At 45.1% G+C, this 26,166-nt stretch overlaps 1 protein-coding gene across 1 annotated transcript in view; it reads left to right on the top strand.

Moving 5' to 3' along the window:
• Positions 1-26,166, top strand: part of adcy5 (adenylate cyclase 5) — a 115,109-nt gene that overhangs the window by 74,485 nt on the left and 14,458 nt on the right. Inside the window, exons 4-14 of the mRNA XM_033617496.2 lie at positions 4,045-4,156; positions 8,446-8,573; positions 9,411-9,569; positions 9,689-9,830; positions 11,288-11,425; positions 16,608-16,630; positions 20,206-20,365; positions 22,564-22,661; positions 23,812-23,899; positions 25,601-25,717; positions 25,848-26,006. Of these exons, the coding sequence (XP_033473387.1) occupies positions 4,045-4,156; positions 8,446-8,573; positions 9,411-9,569; positions 9,689-9,830; positions 11,288-11,425; positions 16,608-16,630; positions 20,206-20,365; positions 22,564-22,661; positions 23,812-23,899; positions 25,601-25,717; positions 25,848-26,006 (1,324 nt within the window). The remainder of the gene's footprint in view (positions 1-4,044; positions 4,157-8,445; positions 8,574-9,410; positions 9,570-9,688; positions 9,831-11,287; positions 11,426-16,607; positions 16,631-20,205; positions 20,366-22,563; positions 22,662-23,811; positions 23,900-25,600; positions 25,718-25,847; positions 26,007-26,166) is intronic.

The following is a 26,166-nucleotide window of genomic DNA, read 5'->3' as shown; positions in this document are numbered from 1 at the left end:
AAATAAAGATGCAGGCAATGTTGGCAAAACCAAGTTTATCTCCACATACAAGATATTATCTCCAGTGTACGGGATGTTACCTCCTATATTTGGGATGTTATCTCCTACGTACGGCATGTTATCGCCTGTGAACAGGATGTAGGACATGAAATCCCTTCATAGCAGATAATATCTTGTCGTAGACGACATGCCAGAACAGTTTTAGCACCAGGTTGTAAACATGTTTATTTCTGTTGTAAAGTTGGACACAATAACATGGAGGTCTGTGGGCCGGCCTCTAGTGGACATTAGAGGAACTGCAGTTTTTGGTACTTTGGCTTTTGCTTCATTTTTCAGCCGTGGATTTTATGGCTCGGGATAATGTCTTTCTGGGCAGGTGTACATCACATGGCCTGTAATCCTGACTGTGGCCACTGTGTTAAAATCACATCACAGCCTAGTGTTTACGTGTTGGACCCACTGTCAGGTAATTTGCAGAATGATTATGTGAGACAGACAATATGCAGTAAATAAAGTATTTTAACTGTGTAAATGTATAAACCTCTGTCTGAGTGCATCCATGGAGAAGTCAGACAACACAACGTGGTTTACGGCAGATTAGTGTGTGTGTGTGTGTGTGTGTGAGAGAGAGATTTTAAAGTTATAATACATATGTTGAAGTGTGCCACAGTTAGTCTAATTTTTAATGGTGATGTAAAGATATATTGTGGCCATGTGCAGTAAAATAAAGTGAATTAAAGCCCTCATTAAATCTTCCACACTTTCCTTTAGTCTCTCTAGAGCTGGTCCTCCTTCCCTCCCTCCTCCATCCCTCTCTTCCTCTCCTGTCTTCCTCTTCAAACACCTCAGCCTTTCACCAGTGAGACAGACCTGTCCTCTGAGTTCAGACACGTCGGTCAAGTGTCCTGTTTCACTCGACCTCCCGTGCAACAGTTCACAGAAAGCAATCAATTATTCTCAGAAATGTGTCCCCCAGAGTGGGACTCCTAATCCTCCTCAGCCTGAGACACAAATTGAGGACATTTAGACATCTTAGACACAGGTTCATTAGGAGATGTTGGTGCTGCTGACACGTGGGCAGCTAAAAGAAAAACTCTGTGAACCCTGAAAAACTCCTGAAAAAAATCCTGCCGTAACACTCAGACAAAATGAACGTCACAAACTCACACTCTTCTTTTTTTCCTTACATGCATATAGGAACATAAACACCCGCAGCTCCTGCCCACACACACACACACACACACACACACACACACACACACTCACAGTAGAAACACACAGGGTGTTCAGGCAGCGACCCTGTGAGATTCATGTGAGCCTGTTTGGTTTGAGACTAAAGTGTATTTATAGCTGTGTGTGGTGCGTCCTGGGGGTCTGACTCAGAGACACTTCACCACAGTCTGAAACTGATGCAGCATCAGACCTCATGAAATCAAACAATGACACTGCTGCCTGTCTCACTGTAATCATGGATATCAGATGACTCTGTGTCCTCAGGATTGTGTAATCCAGCTCACATCAGATGGGACGAGGACTGACACAGACATGTCAGATATATCCAACATGACCAGATGACTCGTGCACTAAAGCTCTGACTCATCAGAAGGAGGAGAGACCGTCAGATTATGACGACTGCCTCGTTAACGTGTGTTAATGTAACTGAGAGGGTCAGCTGGCTCAGATCAGCTGATCTGCCTCAAGTAACTTCACTCAGATAATATGAACTAATAACTGCAATAACACACACAGACCTTCAGACACCGTACATGCTCACTATAAACATACATCTGATATAACACGTCTGTCAGTGTGCAGTGATTCTGTCTGTGAGGTCGAGCTTTAAACCAAACTGTTGATGCAGAGTTAAGAGAACTCTGTTGACTCTGAGCCCCCGGACGAGACATGCACAAACCCCCCCACCTCTCCTGCTGCGCCTCCTCGTAGTTGCTGTGAGTTTCTTTGTGTCTCTTTGCAGCTGTTGTAATCTCTTTGTAGTCAAATAATGTTTCTTTGTGGTTGCTTTATGTCTCTTTTTAGTCATTTTGAATCTGTTCGCAGTTGTTTTGCATCTCTTCAGTCATTTTGTGTCTCTGTGGTTGTTTTATGTCTCTTCATAGTTGCTGAGTCTTTTAGTGTCTCTTTGCAGCTGTTGTAATCTCTTTGTAGTCAAATAATGTTTCTTTGTGGTCGCTTTATGTCTCTTTTTAGTCATTTTGAATCTGTTCACAGTTGTTTTGCATCTCTTCAGTCATTTTGTGTCTCTTTGTGGTTGTTTTGCCCGTTTGTAGTTGTTGTGAGTCTCTTTGTTTCTCTTTGCAGCTGTTTTTATCTCTTTATAGTTTTATGTTTCTTTGTGGTTATTTTTAATGTTTATTTTTAGTTTTTTTGAAGCACTTTGCAGATCTTTGCATCTCTTCGTGGTCCTTTTTGTGGTTGTTGTTGCCCCTTGTCGTAGTTGCTGTGAGTCCCAGTTATTTAACATCTTTCTTCTGTGTGGTCATTTCGAGTCTGTTCCTGGTTGGCATCCATTAATTTGAGTGTTTTTTTGGTGGTGAAGGCTGGGGGGCCCTGACACTTTGGGCCCCAGGGCCTGTGCCTGGTAGGCCCATTCATTAATCTGTCTATGGCTATAAATGCTGCAGGTGGACAGGAGTGTCTGCCTGCTGTTGTTTACATGGGCCTTTATGTTGTACACTGCAGTGTAAAGAGAGTTTAAAGTTTTGCCTTGATGCTCGTCCACTCTGATTTCTGTGATTAGAAACTAGGAGAATAAAAAAAGATGAAGGTGATTTTTCTTCAGCAGTTATTTTAAGTGAATTTGATCATTGGGGATCCCACAGGGAGCTGAGTCGAGCTCCAGTGAGTTTCTGCAGAGAGGACAGTGCTGAGCAGTGTGACGGAGCAAACGACACATGCACAGTCTTACCCTCTGACTTCTGAAGCTCGTCACATGTTTTAGCCTGAGAGGAAATCAGTTAGCAGAGAATAAATACGCTCATTGAGGAGGAACTGTGGAGTGTGAGATGTGACTGTGTGTGGTGGAGGGTTGTGATGCTTAACACAACAACTCGAGTCATTCATGGCGAGCCTGTGGGTTTTTATCTGTCCAACCTGACTGTGTCCCACAGACTGTGCTGAGGCGTGTTGTTTTCTTCACCTGCCGGCCTGGTCCCTTTGTCCTTGTGTCTTTCTTCTGAGAGAAATGATTCAGCCTGCTGAGATCATCTGTCCTGCTTTGTGCCAGGCAGCGTTAGCAGAGTAATGAAAATGCCTCAATCACAAAAACCTGTGCTGTATCAGTTTACCGTGTTCTCAGGGAGGAAGGGAAGCTCAGTTTTCACACGTCTGAAGCCACTTTTCTTTCTCTCTGACTGTCTCACACACTCTCTGTGCCCTTCTGCCAGAACTAGACCTCATTAACACAAATATCAGGGACATTTTAACACCAGATTACAGGCTGTGTATTACATTCAGACATCAACCACACTCTCACACCTTTCCCTCCATCAGTGGCTTCAGTGCTACATCTTGACCTGAGTCTTTTAATCAGTCAGCTCTTCCTCTCTCAGTTCAGGCCGAACAGTTACCTGTTTAATCTTTTGTCTGGTGAAGGCTGCAGCGATACATCGTCTTTTAAGGTATATCGTATATAGAAGGTGACCGTTATCATCCCGTGCACATTTGCTTATCTACAATACTGAAATGAAAAACATCAAGTGCTGTATGGACTGTAGCAAAGCAGGAACATGTAGTAAATCCAGGAAACAAAAGAAGCTAGATGGTATTTTTTTTATATACTTTATTAATCTCTGAGGGGAAACTCAATTTTTCACTCTGTTGTCAATTACACACAGGTCCGAACACACACATGCACAAACTGGACCTATACATGCTGCCCATGACAGGCGCCCCATACTTCACATACATGACAAAACCAGCTGCAGGGAACACGTCTGTCTGCCGCCTGGGCAGGAAACAGTTCAGCTGCAGTGCAGAGGGAAGAGTGAATAATGTCGTGTTTCTCTTGTCTTTGTGTTTCTGCAGCATCTTATTCGCAGACATCGAGGGTTTCACCAGCCTGGCCTCCCAGTGCACAGCGCAGGAGTTGGTGATGACGCTGAATGAACTCTTCGCCCGCTTTGACAAGCTGGCAGCGGTAAGAGTGACATCACACACGACACACGTAGACTTTGGTTTGAAAATGCAAATGTGAAGGACGCCTGTTAGACAGTTATCAGCCCAGGGTCCAGAAGAAAATGTTGGCATTGTACGTTTCTGCAAACCACAGATACGATACATGTGCATGTTTCATACGAATCAAACCAGCGTTTCTAAAGTTCTGAAGTATATGAGCTGACGTCTTTGGGAGGTGGAGAAGATGGTGGATGCAGTGCCACCCAGACGCCTGCCAAGCTGCAGACTCCTGTTTGAGACCAACAAAAGCAAAACCGGTTGTTTGTTTAGCAAATCATTGCTGTGTTCCCAGCGGGGTTTTAGCCACTAAACGCAACCAAGCCAAGTCTAACTCGTTCATTGTAGCGGCCAAAGCCGTTTCAAACAACTGGTGTTCATCCGTAGCCATCTTCCAGTGTTTACTGACTGATTCCAGACTTTGTCGTCGCAGCGCTGTCGTCATCTGTTTATCTCGCCTCTGGCCCGCCTATATCAGATACACCGATGTGATTGGTGCAGCTCGGCTCCAACGGCATGGGTAATGAGCATCATTACTGATTGCCAGAGTGACTCACTGAGCAAATTCAAATTGTGCTCTCGCGAGAACTCTGGATTTCCAGGGTAGGGTTAATGATAATTTATAGACAGTCTTATCGGCACCAATTAATCGGCCAAACCGACCTTACTTTTGCCTTTTCCCCCTCTGTGTGTGTGTGTGTGTGTTCCACGTTTTTCTCCTCACTGACTTGGTCAATCCATGTGAAATTTGGCACAGTGGTAGAGGGTCATGGGAGGATGCCAGTGAAGCGATATTACATCAATTGGCCAAAGGGGGGCGCTATAGCAACCCATTGAAATGTCAAACTTTGAATGGGCATATCTCATGCCCCGTATGTGGTAGAGACATGAAACTTTGCACAGAGATGCCTCTCCTCATGAGGAACACATTTGCCTCAAGAACCCATAACCTCCGCTTATATAGATTTTCCGCCATTTTGAATTTTTTGAAAAACACTTCAAATGGATCTCTTCCTAGGAAGTTTGAACGATCTGCATGGAACTGGGTGAACATAATCTAGGGACCAATATCTAAAGTTCCCTCTTGGCAAAAGTTGGAAAACTTACTAAAACTGAGCTTCTATAAGGCAATGAATATTGCGGAGGGCGTGGCTCATCACATAAAGGTGTATAACATCTCAAGGGTTTCACCCATCACCACGCAACTTTGTAGGCATATGACCACACATAATCTGAGGGGACCCCTCCATTATTGACCCCATCAAACAAAATGGGGGCGCTAGGGAGATAATTTCTTATCTAGGCCTAACCGCCATATGGATTTTTACTAAACTTGGTAGATATGTAGAACAGGACGCCTCAAGGTGACTGGAGAAATTTAACTCTAATTGGCAACTGGGTGGCGCTATAACAACAGAAAAATGCTTCAAAATGGCTAAAATGCGACCGATCGCTGTGGCTCCCCCTGTGGACCAATGTTGGGGTTGTTTCTAATGTTTGGTATGACTAAGTCATGGTATGGTATGCTGTACTCATGGGTATGGACTAGTTATGAGATAATTTAACTGGCCCTAAAACCCATTAAATAAAGCAGTCTGAGGAGGAGCAGTTAATCTTCAGATAAACATATGCAAAATAATGAGGGGCGGAGTCACCAGGAGAAAATGCTGGCATTGTACATTTGTGCAGACCATGGATACATTACCTGTGTATGTTTGATATGTGTCATATCAGAGTTTCTAAAGTGACGGTGAGCTGGTGATGTCATCAGGAGGTGGAGGGGATGGTTAATGACACTTAGGTGAGACACCTGCAAAGCTGCAGAGCACTGGTCAACACCAACAAACAAGTCCCTTTGTTTTTTTCAAAGGGACGTCACTACGTTTCCATCTGTGATACTTGTATTCTGCTCACTGGGTCGCAACAACACATATTTATATTTTTAGGGGTCACAAGTTAAAAAAAGTCACACTCGCGGACTAAATCCTGAATTTCCTCAAAGCTGAGTTTTGATGTTCGGTGGTGGACGTGAGGACGAACAGAGAGAGACAGAGATGTTAAACTGAAGCTGGTGGAGTGTGCACACACTCTCTAAGTGAAAATAAAAACACATAAAACTTTGAGCATCACTCTCAGTATTTAGGGGCAAAAATACAGTTATAAAATCCCATCAGCCGATACGTGCACAAACTAAGGTGTGCACGGAGCCGGAGGGCGGCTCCAAAATATCTGCTTCATATCAGCGATCAGTGTCCTGCAGCCAGACGTGTCCTAATGATCCCACACACAGTCATGAATATTGTGTGTGTGTGTGTGTGTGTGTGTGTGTGTGATTTGTTTATGAAAGGTGAAACGATGTGCTGATCAATATTTATGAGTGAAACAAGCAGCACAGGGTTATAAACCTGAATCGTTGCTACTGACACTTTTATGTTCACGCCAGATGCACCTTGTAGCTGTGTGTTCACACACACACACACACACACACACACACACACATGCGCTCTTTACACAGTGGGTCTTTGTGTATTTTCTCAGAGCCATGTGCTGCAGAGACACTCAGGTGGCTATCATGAGACACCGTGTTCTCCGAGGCCCTTACGCGCACACACACACACACACACACACACACACACACACACACACCCATTGTATTATATGTCTTTAAGTTTTAATGTGTAAATCAATGATTAGAGGGAACTACCGCAGAGATCTTTACATGTTCATGTGAGCGTGTTTCACAGCTGCAGGTGGTCAAGTCAACTTTATTCATACAGCTCTAAACACAGAGTCGATCCAAAGTGCTCTGACAGCTCACACACACAGAAAAGTAAAAAAAGAAGGAGAGAGGCACAGTTTTTTTAATAGATTATTTTTGGGGTCACTGAAACCTGTTTTTCAGAGTATCCTGTTACGGACTAGTCAGGTCTGGGGATGTCAGCAGCTCAGATGATGGGCTAGCCCTAACCTGCAGTGTGCCACTGAAGGAAACAAATACAAATACAGGGAGGCCAGCTTACCAGGTCCGCGCCCTGTGTCAGCTGCATTTGAACACACTACACGGACTACATCCGACGGCCAAGTAGCACGTACGTTCTGCGCCTGCGTGAGAGAGAGCGGAGTGAGAGAGTGGTACATCCTGTCAGCCAAGGGGTTTCCTATCTGTGCAGCCGAGCACCGCAGCACCTCCACGGACTATTACATCCAGACGGTCCCGGTGTTTCCTCCGCAGGCTCCACTTCACTCAGCTGCCCGATAAACCCGCTGCTTCTTCCCACTTTAACCTGAATAACAAACCAGGGCTCGGTGCTCCGGTTGGATCCAAACGGAGAGCCGGGGCTAGCTCAGAGACTAGCGGAGGCTAACTGGCTGTGCTTCCCTCCGGTCATGCTGCGGCTAACGCTCCGCTAGCCGCTCCCAGCTAGCTCCGGTTTGTTATTCAGGTTAAAGTGGGAAGGAGAACCTCAAAGACATGACGTCAACAAACACACAGCTCAACCATACCTTTATTTCTCAGTGGAAACCAGTCCAAAATGTAAATGAAAGACAAGGAAAAGAAAAGAGGAACTATAATCCGAACAGAACAGATCATCAGAGTGGTTTCTTGCCAGGTTTAGTCGCCGCTCGTGGGAAAAGTTGACCATATGCTGAGTCTTTTGCAGCAGATTGTGAGCCTGCTGTGGAGTTTGGGGCCGCAGAGCTTGGGGCCGCCGTGCGTCCTCTGTGACAGCCCGACTCGTTAACACGGGCACTGAGAGGGGGCGGGCAGAAAGTCAGTGTGCTTCTCAGCTCTTCTGCATCCAGTGTGACGTGTGTTTTAACATACCAGAGTGGTTTTATGTGTGAGTGTGTGGTTGTTAGTGCGTGCAGTGGAGGAGGAGGAAGACATTTTGTTTCAGTAGTTTGATTTTGTTCTTGGATGTTTACGAGCCAAAGTTTTTGAACACCGTCCTGCTCTCTGATTGAAGTCGCCATTAAAACATGGTTGAAGGTTGCCTTTGACTAAAGCTGTCGTGTGGTTTACATTTTGATACCTACAACAGTCCTTAATGCACAAATACACAGACACACAAACACATACGAGCTCACACATGCTTAAAATCCTCTTACCCACAAACTCCAACAGCCCATAATATTAAAGGATGAATGGAGCAGTGGCGTGTGAACAGAACAGGCCGTCATTATGTAACCCACCACAGTGAGCCGTCCTGTAGTTTATCAGCTGGTTTATTTATCTCGTCCTCGTCCTCACAGGAGAACCACTGTCTGCGGATCAAGATCCTGGGAGACTGCTACTACTGCGTGTCCGGGCTGCCGGAGGCGAGGGCCGACCACGCCCACTGCTGCGTGGAGATGGGGATGGACATGATTGAGGCCATCTCGTAAGTTGTTCCCGTGGTCAGGAGGCGAACATGTGCTGCAATAAAAATGTCTAAATATGTGAAGTCATATGGAAGCTCTCGTCTCTTCTGAAAACTGCTGGATGGAAGATCTCCAGCTGCAGTCACAGATGTTTCATGGGAAATATTTATCAGCCAGGGAGCTGGACTAAAAAATAGCATCACTTTTTTGTTCTACATGTAAAGACTGCTGGTGCTTCCAGAGTTTTATTCCTCAGTTAGCTCCTGTAAATCACAAACCCGATCTGACACTCGATGTGGTCGTTCCGCTCTGACAGATGAGGTCACAGTTCAGCTCCACACTAACACACTGATTGTGGCTGTGATGGAGGTGACACGTCTGTTACTTCCTCGCTGTTTTTAAGCCTCCACGCCAGCGATAGTCACGGCCAGACGCATTATGTTCTCGAGTCGTCCGTCCATCTCTCTGTGTGTCCGTCTGTACGTCTGTTCATCAGTTCTCATGAACATCTCAAGAACACCTTGAGACAATTTCTTGGCACAAATGTCCTGATGAACTGATGAGATTAGTTTTTAAAGGTCAAAGGTCACCTGTGAACACCTCAAGGGAATTTCCTCAAATTTGGCACAAACATCGGCTCAGACTCAACAATGAACTGCTTACAATTTGGTGGTCGAAGGTCAAAGGTCAGTGTGACCTCACAAAACATGACAATTCATGTTCCCAGGACACCTGTGTGCACAAGATATGAAATATCACCTTTCAGGACGTGACAGGCTCCGTGGATGTTGACAGAATTATCAAGGATAACTTTCCATCAGTCGATCGTTCACCGTAACTCCTGATGTTTCCTTCAGGCTGGTCCGTGAGGTGACGGGTGTGAACGTGAACATGAGAGTGGGCATCCACAGCGGCAGGGTGCACTGTGGGGTGCTGGGACTCAGGAAGTGGCAGTTTGACGTCTGGTCCAATGATGTCACACTGGCCAATCAGATGGAGGCTGGGGGCCAAGCTGGGTACGTCTCTGCTGATACAGTCAACTGAGACTGAACTTCCTGTAGCTTTGATGTGTATATACAGCACATATATCTGAATGATGAACATGTGTACGTTGTTTCTGTTGCTGCCGTTTCAGGCGGATCCACATCACAAAGGCCACCCTGAATTACCTGAACGGGGACTACGATGTGGAGCACGGAGCGGGGGGAGAGAGAAACCCCTACCTGAAGAAGCACAACATAGAAACCTACCTCATTGTGGGCTGCAGTCAGAAGAGGGTACGTTATTGTCTCACTTGTCTCACTGTGTCTCATCTGTTCACCACATCGTACATGTAAAAAGAGCTGCAGTCAGTAATTTATAACCATTAGATGGCAGAAGAACTCGACAAACATTACACACATTCACAATTACACAGTGTTCTTTTATCCCACTGGAGTCATGTTTCTGTCCACTTGATGAATATAAGTCCAGCTGTCACTTGCCGTCAAGATCCTTTTTGGTCTCCATCAACTCCTCAGAAAAATAACTGACTCTCCAGCTGCTTGTTTTATTTTCTCCACCAGCTAGACTCTGTAAACACAGGCACTGCATGTATGTGCAGAATATGTAGGTGACAGCACATAATTTTGTTAGTCACGTGTTCTGGTTTCAGTTTGTAGTCTGAGTAGTATTGACCAATCACGACTGAACGGCAGGTAAACAGTCTGTGTGGAGAGAGGTAACGTGGCCAAACTGCAGTCTCAGAACCCCAGACATACTCCATAACGTGCCGAAAATCATCCACCTGCAGCAGCAACACAACTTTTTAGTTATTACAAACTAAATCAGGGTAAAATCTGAAATCAAAAGTGACTGTTTATGGATTAAAATGAGTAAAACACTAAGCTTTAAAAAATGTTACAGTCTCATGTACGACACCATCATAACCAGGCGGTGTTTTGCTGTGCAGCAGAGGGCTGATGGTACGTTTGTGTTCAGGCTCGAAACAACACAAAGCAACTTTCCAGAAATCCACAGAGAGCGTCAGTGTGTGGGTGTTTGAATTATTGTCAAGAGGAGAATGTTTTTGGTACATGATGATAACCAAAGCTAAAGCTGTGTCCTGATGGAGCTATCTTTAAAAACACACAGCTGTCCGTACGGCTCGTATCAGTGTGTATAAAGTGGGATTCAGTCCCATGTGAACGGCGTCTCAGAGAGGACTGAGTTCATCTCCGCCTTACTGCAGGAGCTTTGGCTTGTTTATGACTGGACCGCTTTTATCGTCTGTCTTTGTCCTGCAGTGCGATCACAAGCTGCGACTATAGATAGCCCGTCATGTGAAGTGATATCTTCCTCTCAGTTTGCTGCTCATGCTGCGACACAGAGGAGAGATTGTACACTCTAATTATTTTGGTTCCTGCTTTTATTTTTATGTTTGAAAGATACATTCTGGAGCCAGTGTGTGGTTCCAGTATCAGATCTGTAGGAACTAAAATAGTTATAGATCGTATCTGTAGAGAACATCTTGAAACACAGAACCAGAGGCAGAAATGGATTCTGTTTCCCTCAGTGTGTAAATACTGCCTCTCACAGTATGACGAGGAAATACACACCCAGTCGCTCCAAACCAACCAAACTAACCAACCTGAACTCCAGCAAGAGATTTAATGTCTGTGAATAACCTTTATCTATCGTTCCTCAGCATGTCAGTGAATCTGTTGTGATGCTTCTGTGTCTGTGTTTCTGACAGAAAGAGGAGAAGGCCATGATCGCCAAAATGAACCGGCAGAGGACCAACTCTGTCACACACAACAGCGGCCACTGGACTGACCGACCCTTCTACAACCACCTGGGAGGAAACCAGGTGTCCAAGGAGATGAAGAGGATGGTGAGGAACATTTAAAAATATCAGCTGAAAACTGTCCTGACCCTCTGATTTAAAGAGCTGCTGTTACACTTCTCAGTGTTGTTTCCACTCTCACTTCTGGCCGTGCAGCAATGATTTACGTTTCTATTATCTGACGCACTGCGCCACGCTGAGCTGCGGCAGAGATGGACCTTCTCTGGAGTAGGTTCAAAAGGCGGGCCGTCTGCCTTTAAGCAGCTAGCTGTGACGCCATCCCCTCCCCAGGTGACCCCGCTTCTCCCCTTCAAACAAGCTGTGTGTGTTGCAGACTCTCCTCCCCTCAGTCTGCAGGAGACCAGAGAGACAGGCGTCTTAAAAAGTCTCTGTGTGTTCAGCTCTCAGTGCGTCTGCGTCCAGTGCAACTTTAGCTCCAGTGTTACTTGTACGCTCAGTATCTTTTTCAGAGCTTGTTTGATTTCCTGCCAGCACTCTGTCACTTTGTCTCGTTCCCAAAAACAGTGAAGAAGGTCCACAGCTAACACACAGGTGAGGGATAGTGTTATTAGGCTTGTTTAATTTTTCTGGTGTCACACTGGTCCTTTACTCTGCCTCTCACACCTCACCTCAGCTCTGAGAGGCTCTCAGGGACACCACAGCTACACGTGGGCGGCCGCAAGCACCACAGAGACATGTTGGTCCACTCTGCCTCTTGTACAGAAAGAGGGGTGAGGTGGGGCACAGGTGGGGCACAGGTGGGGCACAGGTGTGGCACAGGTGGGTTAAGACCCCCATCCTCTAAACTTCAGTCTGAAACATAGCGGCAGCAGCAGCAGAGTCATGTGACCATATTGAGATTGATTTTAATTTATGTGCTGAAGCTCTCGCTGCTGAGCCGACCCTGCAAACAGTGACTCACTCAGTGAATGGATACACACACACAGACACACACACACACACACACACACACACACACAACACAGAGTTGTTTATTCTCAGCCTCCTCTCTCAGTGAATCTATTACGGGGAGAATTTCTGTCACACTGCTGCTCATCAAAACAATAATAATAATTCAGAGGAGTCACATGGTCAGAAAAATGACTCAAATAAAACCAGTGTGCGGAAGTGAGTCGTTATAAAGAGATTTAATTTAATTATTTCACCTCCATACTGACTAAACAAAAGCACAGGTTAAAGGGGAACTGGCAACTGTGGTATGGTCTGTAGCTGCTCTCTGCTCTCCTCCTGGTGAGGTGCTCTGTAGCAGCAGGGAGTGAGGTGGAGGACACACAGTGATTTGAGGCTTTAGCTAACGTTAGCTACATAAACGTGAGCTTGAAACTGCAGCTGTTAACGTTTGGCTCCAGTTAGCAGGAGGCTAAACTGTTAGCATCATTTCTTCTCCGCCTCTTGAACGCTTTGCTGACACTGAACCCGACGTTTAAGCATCTGTATGGATCATTGTGTGTTTATGAATTTTAGCTGATATATTCTCTGTGGACTGCAGCTCTGTTTGTGATGAATGCAACAACATGTGGCTGGTTAGCAACAGCTGACACACCTGAGCAACAACAAACAGAGACTCCACCACACTGAGAGAAAACCAGAGACGTCAGACTGATGTACAGTCGACCTGTGACAGCTGCTGAGCGTCAACACAAACCAGAGCAGGCCCATCGTGTGTCGTCCTGGATGAGTACGTTCAATTATTGCTGCTGACATCACGTCAGCTGCTGAGATGTGTTCTCTTTGTTTGTGTGTGTGTGTGTGTGTGTGTGTGTGTGTGTGCGTGTTCTTTCCGCTCCGACTCACAGAGCCTTTTTAAAGTTTGCAGTAGCACTTCTGACATCAACTTTATTCTCCTCTTCTTCATCCTCCACCCTGCCCATCACTCTGTCCTCCTCTTTCTCTGAGCCGCTCATTAATCACCACCAGGCTGTGATGATAAAGCAAGTTACAGAGAGGAGTCAAAGACACACAGAGGGCAGGATACAGGGGAGGGAGGAGGAGTCATGGGTGGATGTTGTGCTTCTTCTGATGGAGCTGAGCAGCTGACTGTGAATGATTATGAAGCGTCCACCACTTCACACGTGTTACTGCTGTGTATTCACTTGCTCTCATGTGACAGGATAAATTAATTACATATTTAATGGTTCATACCTGTGAGGATAATCTCCTTTTCTCTGTGACACGTGGCAGTAAAGTGAATATATCTGTTGGTCAGACAAAACAAGACATTTGAAGACGTCACCTCGGACTCTAACACACTGTAACAGACATTTTTCACTGTTATCTGACATGTGTATAGACACTTGATTAATCGATTAACAGAGGCAATAATCCACAGATGTATTGATAATGGAAATACATCACTGTTAGTCGTAACTTTGAGTCTGTGCCTGTAGAAACCAGCTGTGCTCCTGCAGCACTGACGTTGGTGTGTTTGTCCAGCAGAGGGAGCTGCAGAGTCACATTAGATGTGAGATGGATCTCTGAACAGGCCTATGGGGCCCAGACCAGGGGCCACAGAGGGCCACAGGGGGCCACAGAGGGCCACAGAGGGCCACAGAGGGCCACAGAGGGCCAGTCTCTGTCTGAAGTCACAGAGCAGGATGTCTGACTGTGTGTTTTATAACATGAAGGAAACATTAATGAGACTTTAAAGGAAAACACAGGTTTGTGCATGAAGAATGATTATTTGATTATTGATTATTTAACAGTCACATGATACTTTGACACTTTGGGCCCCTGAGCCTGGTCCCAGTGGACCCAGTGGACCCAGTGGACCCGTCCATTAATCCCTCCATGGTTTGAATATGAACCTTTTTGTTTTTCAGTCAGGTGCATTTGTAGAGAAAAGAAAAACCACGAAGTGAAACTCGTCTGTGCTTCGACTCTGTGACTTCTGTTTTTCACCTCCTTCACATTTCATTTCTTTTCTGCCGTGATCTGATCTGAAGACAAACTCCAGAACTCCAGTACTTGTTATAATAATTACCTGCTGACCACAGTGTGTGTGTGTGTGTGTGTGTGTGTCGTGCTGTGTGGAGCCCAGACTGGCTGAGATAAGAATAGACTGGTGACAGTCTTCAGCCCAGTTTGACGCAAACATCTTTCATCTTTAGAAAACACCTGCTCGATTGTTTTTCTGCTCACTTGCTTCTCGCTGCAGGGAACCGTTCCCTCCAAACCTCCTGTTTTATTTCATCATCTCAGACTGCTTATTGCATCATCACACTTGCAGGAACAGTTATTTTCTAAATTATAGAGTGAGCGATGAATCTGACAATTATTGAAGAAGCTGATGAGCAATCAGAGGAGAATCAGGTCGGCTGGAGAATTTAAATCACAAAAATATTGTGTGGGAGATTAAAATGGTCTCTAACAGTGGGAGTTATTGCACCATCAGAACTAAATGTTTTGGTATGAATTATATTTTCATCTATTTAAATGAAATGAATGTACTGCAGCTGTATAACTAATGTACAAGCTTAAACTGTGGCGTTCATCAGCTGAACGAATGGAAACAGTTTTCTACAGATGAGTCAGACTGAAGCTGTTTCTTTCTTTTATTCATGATTTAATAAAATATCATACGTGAAATTTTAGATGCTCATCACAAGTTTCTAGAGCCCAAAGTGATCCACCCCCATTTTGTAGCAAAAACACCTAAAATGACATACCCAAATTAAAATGACTGTAGCTTCTGAACCGCTCTGACTACATGCATGCATGAGGTCTTGCCAGAAAGGAAACTCTCTGAAGTTTCTTGTGAAAGTGTCAGAAACACTCTAGGTGATACAGAGACAGAGTAATGGGCCTCTGAAGTCAGTAAAAAGTTGAAGATTTTGCCTAAAATAAAATAAAAAATGTGTTTCAGGATGAATAACTGTCTGTGGCTTCATCTGAGCAGGTAAATGACACTGTGGGGCTGTAGGCACACTATCAATGAACACTTGTTTCAAATTTGAAGAAGACTGCTCAAAGTATGACCATTCTACAGTGTTTTTACCATGAAAAGATCCAGGCGGAGCTCCAAATGACAAGTGGGTCACTCTGCTTCAAAACAGTCCTATCAGTGATCAAACAACACTCAGCCAGCTTCAAACATTGTACCTTATTGAAATCAGGTGTGATTATGATAGCTGATGTTGTTTATGACACAGAAACACCATAAAATATCACCAAATAAAGCCATATGAAACGTGAAAGTTATGATCCCACTTTCTAGACGGTATATCTCAGCCACAAATAGTGGTAGGAGTGAGACTCTTTCCTTTTATAAACCAGCTAAGTCCCCGCTAACAGCTCCACATAAGATGGCGAGTAATCCTTTAACTTTTCCCCTCGAAAAACAGCATGACATGACTTGTCACCACTCATCGCGATTTTGGACTTTGTGTGTTTAGGCTGCTCTGGTGCCAAATACATAATAAATAAAAGAAAAACAATGTTATTTTTGAAAAGTCGAGAGCTTCCTGAATCCGGAAATACCAAACATCACATGGTTTGATGACGTAGTGCGCCTGGGAGATACCATTTAACAGAGGAGGGGGGGAGCGAGGACGTTGGCATCCTGGCCGAGTTTAAATTGCATATTTTGTCCTGACGATATTTGAAGCTATTTCAGTTCTAGTGATTCAGAACAGTCAAAATCTTTGTAAGAAATGTGTCTCAAAGTGCTGCGAGCAGCGCTGAGTGACGACGAGGGAGGAGAAACTGAGAGGAGCTCCTGGTCTCCTTTGTGCTCCTCTGATGAATCCAAATCCAGAGCCAGGTCTAAATCATGTTCTGCGTCACCTGCCAAAGTCCACCCTCACTCCCAGTTAGAGCCGCCCACTAATGCTGGACCAGACTTCAGGGGGTGTTCAGATTTTGGACTGTTTGTCATGAGCCCGTATTAGAGTGTATCTCCTGCCCTCCAGTTACACTCCCCAACCCCCCATCACTCCCCAACCCCCCCATCACCCCCCAAGTTTCAGCTTTATGAGTTAAGTTGATGGTGAGCTATGTGTCTGTTCCTCAGGTGGTTGGGTTGTTTCACAGATTAAAAAAAGAAGGAACTTAGAAAGATTATTGTGGCAAAAAGGCGTCTGTAGATTTTAAGCTATGGCCAGTTTTGCTGATGGATAATGAGGGGTGGAGTCAAACAGTCTGGTTCAGTCACGTATAAACAAGTTCCCAGGTGTTTCTGCAGCTAATTGTTTCCCTCTTTTCTGTCTTGCAGGGATTTGAAGACCCCAAAGACAAGTGAGTACTAACTGTATCTCTACGTTACTGTCCTTCCTCTCGTCTTCATCGTCATCGTCTCTGTGTCTGTTTGCTGTGACGTGTTCTGACAGCAGCAGAGATCTTTAGTAAAGACGTGAGGAAGAAGAATCAATGAGACCACTTTGAAATCAATAACCAACATGATCCCTGACAGGAAGTGTAATCGACTCTGTTAACGACTGAAGGAGAGTCGAGTTAATGACTGGTGAGACTGTACCTGAGTCAGGTGTCGGGTCAGACATCGATCTGGGATCAGGTTACACTGTGGGAGGAGTCAGACTGTAGGAAGGCCACAGGAGCTTGTTTTTGATGTGAGCTCACTGTGTTCACACACACACACACACACACACACACACACACACACTACTAACAACACATCGACATCAGTTGCATGAAGTGTTACGAGAGACTTGGTGTCTGAGGTAAAGACCCAGTTTACTCAGGAGCATGAACTTAACACAGATGGAGACATTAAGTCACTGAAGCACCTACGGGAGGCTGTAAGGTACATTCCATATGAGAGCACCTGCAGTTTGATGCTTTAAAGACACATATGAAGTAACTTTACATTGATGATTAGTTTTAGATCAGATAGAACGTCATTGATCCCAAACTGGGACATTCTTGTGTCACAGCAGCAAGTAATCCAACAGTGTGTGTGCAGTAACACATGTAAATATGAGAAGATAAAAACAGATCAAAATAAAATACAGAGGACTAAAAATTATGATATCAGAGTTGCAGGAGTAAAAATTATAAACACATCACAGAGAGAGAGGAGGCAGAGCTTGTAATAAAATGTGTGTGCTTGGTTCTGAGCAGCAGTGCACACACATGTTGCAGTGTGACTATAAAGCTACAGAGGAGAGAGACTGTGGAGAGCTGCGAGTGCTCACCTGTCAGACAGAGGTGAGGTCATATAGTGTCACGGCTCGGGGGAGATTATGTTTTTCATTATTTGTAAATGTGACTTTCTGTCTGTCCGTCTGCGTGTTGGTTTGTTCATGTCTGTTTTTTACATGTCAGCGTCAATATAAAATAAGACCAACATGTATCTGAAGTGTCGGCCTCATTTTAATATATGAAATTATTTCTGATGTTTTACATGTTGGTCTTGTTTTTAAGATCATAAGCTATTGATTATATTTCTCTCCAGTGTAATGAATGTTCAGCTGTCCCTAAAACTGAACACACATTCTAAAAACACTAGTGTTTGGTGGCTTAAGATGTGCTGGAGACACAGAGATGTCTCAGGGAAAAACAGCTGCTTTAGTTGTTTGTTGGTGTTGAACAGTGTCTGCAGCTCGGTGGGTGTTTCTTCTTGGTGTCACGCCGTGACAGAGTTGAACTTTGATGGTTGCTTATTTTCAAGGCTTTTAAAACAGCACAGTCATGGTGTGATTAAAGCTCCGGTCATTATTGTTCTAACTGATCAGTTTGAACCTCAGATTGTCGACACAGTTTCTGAGTCTGTTATTTGTCCTCATGATTTGTGTTGACAAATCATTTTGCAGATTTTGTGAGCGATGCAGCGACACATGTTGTAACCTCTGTTGAACGCTTCACATCATCTCGTGTTGCTATGGAAACCTTGATAAGCGTCATCGCAGGTTGTACAGCTGCGACCTGCTGCTAATGTGCATCCAGCTTAATGTGACTCGTGTGTGTGGCAGTGTTTGTACTTGTGATGAAGTTCTCTCAGAGCTCAGAAAGCGCTGACGTCATTCAGTCTGAATCCAGAGACGACATCGTCCAAGTTGAACGCTGTCAGCCGGAGATGTTCATGAAATGGTGCAGTGACTTTCTCATCCAGAGACAAGACAGAGGGGAGGTTTAGCCTGCAGGCTGTCAGCCATCAAAGAGCTGCAGTCATTATTAAAGAAGTCTTCCTCCTCCTCCTCCTCCTCCTCCTCCTCTTCTTTTCCCAAACTGTTGTGTATCTGTGAGTTTGTTGTGACATCACACTGAGCCGCAGTGTCCACGCTGACAGCCTCTGCTCCGGGCTGCAGCACAGATCCTGCTTCTCATGCAGACTGACGGCTCTGTGGCTTTGACAGGAAGTACACACTGCGTTTTCATCGTGCTCAACTAGAAAGCATCGCTGAAACAATATCACAGCTTAGTGTGAGTGGTCTGCTGCAGTTGGAGCGTCGTCATCATCTGCTGTCATGTATTCAGTCTATTTATAAAGTGTTTGATTAGATGGACTCAGAGACTTATCTCTGACCAGAGTCACACCCTCAATGTGAACCCTGACTGCAGGCACACGATGCAGGAGTGAAGAAAGACTCTTTAACTGCGACAAATAAAACGTCTCTGCCACCAAGTCAAAGTTTTATTGTCAAGGATTAAGACTTTATTTAGAGGTGACCCCAAACAGTGACCTGGAGGGTAAGAAGCTGACTGTGGACAGGAACGTTTGTAGCATCTCTTACTGTGTTTGTTCAAAAGAGCTTTCCATTTATCTGCATGTGACAGCTGCACCACAGAGTCTGACACAAACTCTTCTAACTTCTCTCTAGACGTTTTGAATCTTTGTACGCTCCCATAGACGGTGAGATGGAGACACTTCGTCCAACCATCAGGAATATTAGCAGACAGGTGATGAAGTTTGACAGAAGTGGTGCACGTCCAGACAACTTCATTGTTTTATGAATGAAGCGTTCACGTGTTGAAGCAGCCGTGCTGTGTGTGTTTGACCAATCAGCAACAGTCATCCCTGCAAACATCACCTCAGAGCTCCTGTACGTTCAGACAGTACCATCCCTAAGCAGATACTTTCAGGCTCTTTGAAATGCATTAAGTTCCTCAAAAGCTCTCTCGTCTCCTGAGAAAGTTCCTGCAGCCAAAAAGGTCCAATAGTTTTGTTCTTGGCTGCAGCAGGGAGCGCTTTACTCTGAGAAGGCTTTAAAGACCTATTGTACGCTACCTGCTCAGCACCAGGCTGCAGACTGACATAGTCTGAGACGAGCTGTTGAACACAGCGCAGCATTTAGCAGCTAAAGAGCCAGAGATTTCCCTCAGGACTCAGCAGAGACCAGAAGCTAAAGGAGAGTGAGTATTGGACTTTAACTCTGCAGAGTGAAGGTCAGACGTCACAATGAAGTCATGAAACACACGACACATCCAACACAGATCAGGTTCTCTTCCCATCAAAAACACCAGCGTCACACACTCGCATCTAATCACTGTGATCACAGAAGAATGACATCCATCAGCTGATTAGCGCCTGTCATCCAGGCTGGAGGAATTTCAATCACTCTAAGAGACACTTTGCAGACTGTTATTATTCCTAAATGAACCGGCTCATCAGAGTCTTTTTGCTTTGAGGGGATCACTGGTGTTTTTGGGTCAATTGCTCCTTTTCACTCTGCGTATGATTAGCTAATGTTGGAGCACCTCAGGGTGGGCTGCTTGAGTGGCCTCACAACAATTACACATGATTTGTTCCTGAGAAGAGAATCAGCTGCTCGTCTGCAGCTTTGTCTGAGCTGCAGTAAAGTCTCAAGAGCCTGAGATGTAAATGTCACCCGCTCTCATCTTGTGTCATTCAGACATTTCATTTTCAGAAACACGCAGGAGAACCTAAACCCCGAGGACGAGGTGGACGAGTTCCTGGGCCGCGCCATCGACGCACGCAGCATCGACCGGCTGCGCTCCGAACATGTCAAGAAGTTCTTGCTCACCTTCAGAGAGCCTGACCTGGAGAAAAAGGTTAGCACGCACACACACACACACACACACACAGAGTGACACACACTGCCAATATAGCAGCAAATAATTGGCCGTGACAAGCAATCTTCCCCGTGCAAAAAGCTCTCCTCCCTCTCGCTCTTTTCTGTCCCCTGAGGAAGTCAGTCAAAGCAAAGTCAAACACAGAGAGGGAGGAAGTGGGTTTAAAGGAGGAAGAGACAGCTGCTGAAGGAAGGAGGAAGTGAACTGCTTCAGACAGTGAAGGACAGGCTGAGAGGAGAGGTCAGAGCTCAGGTCGCTGCAGAGCAGTTTGGGGAAAACGGGAAAGTAGTCGAGTCCTGTTTTCAAGTTTCACTTTGTTCCTGTCGAGAGAGAAACGTCAGGAAGTGAAGACTTGGAGCAGCTCTGAAAGACTTTCTGTGAGCGTCAGGTCTGCTGTGGATGACATCACCTCACTACCTGTTCACTCTGCACAGCCTCTTTACAGGTGCTGCTTCTCAAGGTCACGGGTGCTTCCTTGGTAGGGCGGGTCCAAGTCAGAGGCGAGGCTTCTCTCTTGCTTTGGTGAACACACATTAGAGCAGGCTAGTGAGTGCCCAGGTGTGCATCACTGAAGAGGCCCCGCCTTCAATTCCAGCAAGTCGTGCACAAAGAATTGCGGGTACTCCCGACCCGCTGAGGATACACACATGCATCCTTGAAAACTCTCTAAAAGAGGAACTCTGTCCTCAGTAGAACTCGAAGGATCCTTGACACTGGAACAGTCGTTCAGCAGCCTCCTTGAAATTCAGCCGGTTAAGGATCCTTCCTTGATTTTTAAAAGCACCAAGGGTTCAAGCAAAACCTGGGCCAGGCCTGGAGAAGTTTTGGAAATCTGTTTGACACATACCTGTTTAACAGAATATATAAACTGTATGGTGTTTATGTTCGGGCACGTCGGTCGGGTCACCTGACGTTATGTTGTTCTTTACTTAATGTTGTCTGACTTCACTTCGACAAGTCTGAGGCATGAGTGGAGAAAAAGCCAAGACTGGGGACATAAAACATGTTGATAAAGTGTACAAAAAATACCATAAAAAATAGCCTCAAAAATGTTAATGAAATGTCCAAAAAAAAAAGTTGATAAATGTTGGAAAAAAATATAAATAAATGTCTGAAAATATTTGGAAAATATCCTCCAAATATTTATGAAATGAACAGAATCCCTTCATTAGTTCATGGGGCTTTTATTGTGAAATATTGGTGGCCATTATCAAAGGAGAACTCAGTGTGGAAGCACAGGGCTGACAGGCAGCAGCAACAACGCTGTCTGTGTGAACACCACACATACGAGCTGCAGCAGCTCAGTCAGATAGCTGCTGCCCCGGGCCGTACCTGAGCCTGTATGACGCCTCATCATTCCCCAGATCCTCAGTTTGACCCTCAGTTTGACCCCAGACAGGACAACAACATTATGATGCAGCGACCAGCAGCTGTCTGAGCCTCGCTTCAGACCAGGAAGCTGCAGAGCTGTTTAATGGGTCAGATAGAGTGTCAAGTCCGTCACGTGTCAGAGTAGAATTTAATGAAATAAGGAAAACAACCTGGTCTTCAGGTGTGTGATGGTGTTTCAGTTATTTTGTAGTTAATTTAGTCGATTCTGGCCGAAGGCTGAGGAGAGATTTCTTTGACTTTCATCTGATCTGACGCTGAATATTTAGATGCAGGTTTTTATAAATAATACATGAGAATCTGCAGCAGTTAAATTACAGAACAGAGATGTCAGTGCTGTGGATCATTTTGAAGTCAATCAATATCAGCCTGAGAAAAACCCCCCAGAATGCTTCAGGTTTCAATCTCACGTCCAAGTCAAGTCTGAAGTCTTCACAAACTGATGCAGATAAGAATCAGATATTCAGGCTCTTGTCTGATTCAGGTTTTTATTTTTGTGAAATTTTAGCAACTGAAAACTGAAGACGTTAAAGTTTCCTGACAGATGTGTGCAGAGTTCAGCGCTGCTGCGTACAGAAACTGTGGATCCAGAACATCCAAAACTGCGCTGACGTAACCACGACAGATTTTGTTCTCTAGTTGTTGTTTTCTTATATGCACTTGATTTTAGCATCTTTCTTTCTTTGCTTTCAGAGGAACAGAGAGGAAGAAGAGTTGTTTGTCTGATATTAAACTGTTGTTTCCCTCTCCTCCTCCTCTTCCTCTTCCTCCTCTCGTTCCTCCTGCAGTACTCCAAACAGGTGGACTCCAGGTTTGGAGCGTACGTGGCCTGCGCCTCCCTCGTCTTTCTCTTCATCTGCTTCATCCAGATCGTCATCGTGCCGCCGTGAGTCAACACTGAAACACTACACCAAGTTTTAAATTCTTCACTGAAATATGCCCCAAATTACCAGCTCAGGTTTCTGTGATTAAAAATGTGGTGACAGTTATTTGGCTCCTAATGTGACTCTATCGTTGTTGTCTCATCCGTGTTTCCGCTTAACTCTAAAACTAACGTCTGCTGGTCTAAGTCATGTGTGTTGTCTCTCTCTCATGACACAATATGATGTCATACTGTAGCCAGAGAAGAAGAGACTGAAGTGAACATCTGAAGAGGTTTTTACTTGCATACGTTTACCTCATTATTAGAAACTTTTCATTTGAACATCTGACACTGTGACTTTAAATATCAGACACAAAAGTGTTTATATATTTCATTAACAATGAATTCATCCTTTAAAACAGTGTCTTATTAGAAGCTGCTACAGCTGGTGTCAGTGAGATCCTCTGTAACACGTCAGCTGCAGCCAATCCTTCCAGATGTTCAGCCTTTAATCTTTGTGGCTTCACAGATCCTGCACATCTCTTCAGTCCTCTGTCCTCTCAGTATCTATTCCAGCTTCCTCCACCTTCAGCCTTAAAACCACAATTATAGAGTAAAATAAAAGCGTAGCACATGAAGCTGAATAGATGAGTTATAACAGAGAATATCAAATCAGAATCGGTGTAATTGCAGCCGAGCAGGAGCCAGATTCAAAGAGCTCTGCTGGATTTTGTCCCCAGGCGAGCCCTCCTCTGTTTTTTATCTCTCCTGCTCTCAGACTTTGCTCCTGTCCGTCTCACAGTATTGATCTTCTTTAGGCGGTCTCTTTATTAACCTTTCGCCTCCATCCTTTCATCTCACCACTCCCCTCTCGTCTTTTATTCCTGTCTTTACCTCTCACAGTCCCTCCTCCCCTCGTCTCCTCGCCGCCTCCTCCCTCTCATTGTTCACTCTGTTTTCCTCAATCATTTTCACTGTGTTCACACCTTGTCTCCTCCGTCCCCCGTCCCCCGGCCCACACACATAATGCCTCAGTAATATTTACATGTTCTCAGGGTCAGAGACAATAAAGAGGAGCAGCTGCTGCAGCCCACACACTGACAGACAAACACTGAAACATTACATGGATCCAGACATAATGTGAATATAATGACGGCCTGTCTGTCGCCTGCAGCTCCGGCCTGATGATCGGCTTCTTCATCACCTGTCTCATTATCCTGACGGCTGTCATGTTCGTCTCCACCGTGTACTGCTGTTTTGGGGTGAGTAGCGTCTGCTGGTGATGAATGGGAGCGTCTCCTGCACATCTGACACGTTTGTTTTAAGGAATAAGACATAGGAGTGATTTTAGGATATATATGTGAGACGTCAGCAGGAACAGAGAGAGACGGGTTCTTGTTTCTTGATATGAAACTTCAGGATCAGATGTCACAGAGACAAATGTCTTAAGTCTTTTATCAGCTGCTTCGAGTCCAGATAATGTCAGCCACGCAGAACCTTAAACACAATCTGCTCTTGACCTCAGAGGAAGTTCTTCTGTTTGAGAACAGTCACACTGCAGCTCTTGTGCTGTGATTGGTCAGGACTTGTCATGTTGACCAGTTGACGTCGGAGGCGGTTTAGGATTAGAGCACTGAGGTCACAGTCCAGGCCAGCACTCGTCAGTCTGATATTCTCTGAGATCAAAGTGGTAAATTTAGGAGAAACTCATGAATGTTCGGCCGGACAGTCATATGCTGTCGTATGAACAGAGACACAGCCCACAGAGGTGGTGAGACATGATGGATGAATGGGTGAAGCACAGGACTTTCACACAGGAGAGACGGGGTCGAGTCAAGTCTGAGTCAATGTTGGCTTTTTATTTTTACACCTGGACTACGCTGCCTTTGTTAGCAGTGTGTGTGCATCGCTGAGCATCTTGCTTTGTTCACTTCACGGTAAATCTCCAGGTGTGCTCATGTGACATCAGAAAACAGATTAAGCTGTTAACTCGTCAGCATCACACATATTCCACCACAGCGACTGTCAACAGACTGATTCACTGCTCGATAAATAACTGAAAACACACAGATGTAGCCTCCATGACTCAAAGCAGCTGGTCTGTGGCGACGTGTCGACCTACACAAAATGGCGAGCTAAAGTGCAGGAATGTTTTCGTGCTTATGTGCTGCTTAGCGACAGTCCAGTTCTGGTCCAGCTGCCACACTATTTGTGTGGGGGCGGAGCCAAATCACAAATAGTTTCACAAATCAGAAAATGGCGCTTGTTGTATAAAAGTAATATCATACAGGAGGTGGAGCTGTTGGACCGTGTATCAGCAGAGCTGTGATCATCTTCAACACTCAGCCTGCGACTGAATCACAGCTGTGCTGATGTTCAGCCCAACAGCTCCACCTCCTCTGTGATGCTGCTTAATAATTCATCTGAATTTGCAAAATAATTATAGAATGTGGCTCATCAGGTGACGTCTGCAGCCAGACCTTTAACCTGTTTATAAAAACAGCTGCGAACGTGTGGAAGGTTTTCTTTCTTCTGTGTGTGTTAAACTGGGGTGAGTGGTAGAACCTGAGCGCACTTTGAGAACAGGAACTGTGATGATGCCAGAGAGCAGATCTTCTCTGACAAACCTCAGGAGGCCTTTAATCTTTCCGTTTCCTGCTCTCAGCGCCGGCTCACAGGTCAGGAGAGATTGGAGAGCAGTGGAGCTGCTGTTGATGTTTCACTGATGAGTCACGGCTCTGTCTTAGTCTTAAAATAATCTCTTCTGTTTCTACATTTCTGGTGTCAGAGATGAGATAAAGTGACCAATGTTCACTCAGCTGATTTCTGGCGTCAGATGAAAATGAGCAAGACTACGTGAAATAAATCAAATCAAAATATCAGAATAAAAATTGATTGACTGACTTTGTGTCTTGCTCTCCTGTCTCACTCTCTGTACCCACGACTCCCTGCTCTGCTCGCAGCTCTTCCCGGTCCCTCTGCAGACTCTGTCTAAGAGGATAGTCCAGTCCAGACTCAACAGCACCCTGGTGGGCGTCTTCACCATCATCATCGTCTTCCTCTCTGCTTTCATCAACATTGTGAGTCCTCTCCTGACAAAGTTCAGACAGTTTTCAAAGCTCGGAGCGTTAATAATAATAATATAATCTCAGGTTTCATAAAGACTGACTCTCCTCTGTCGTGTCCTCGCTGACCTCTGACCTCCTGCAGTTCACCTGCAGCAGCCTGGACCTGCGGAGCTGCATCAGGACGGAGCTCAACATCAGTCTGGCCGCTGTGAACGCCTGCCACGCCCACCTCCTCAACTACAGCCTGGACACACAGCAGAGCTCCTGTGGAGACGACAGCCCCATCTGCAGCTTACCTGAGGTACACCTGAGTCACACCTGCTTTAAACCCTCTGTTCTAACATATAGAGATATTTCAACAGGCGAGTTTAGAGGTGTCGTGGATATTAAAAAGTGGAGGAGGCAAATGGAGCAAACCAGATGTAGGTTTACTGCAGGTGGTGAGACTTTTTAAAAGTTCA

The sequence above is a fragment of the Epinephelus lanceolatus genome, chromosome 14 (genome assembly GCF_041903045.1).
Source record: "Epinephelus lanceolatus isolate andai-2023 chromosome 14, ASM4190304v1, whole genome shotgun sequence".
NCBI classification, from domain to species: Eukaryota; Metazoa; Chordata; class Actinopteri; order Perciformes; family Serranidae; genus Epinephelus; species Epinephelus lanceolatus.
Note: the sequence above shows the minus strand (reverse complement) of the source record. Positions and strands in the feature narration are given on the sequence as shown.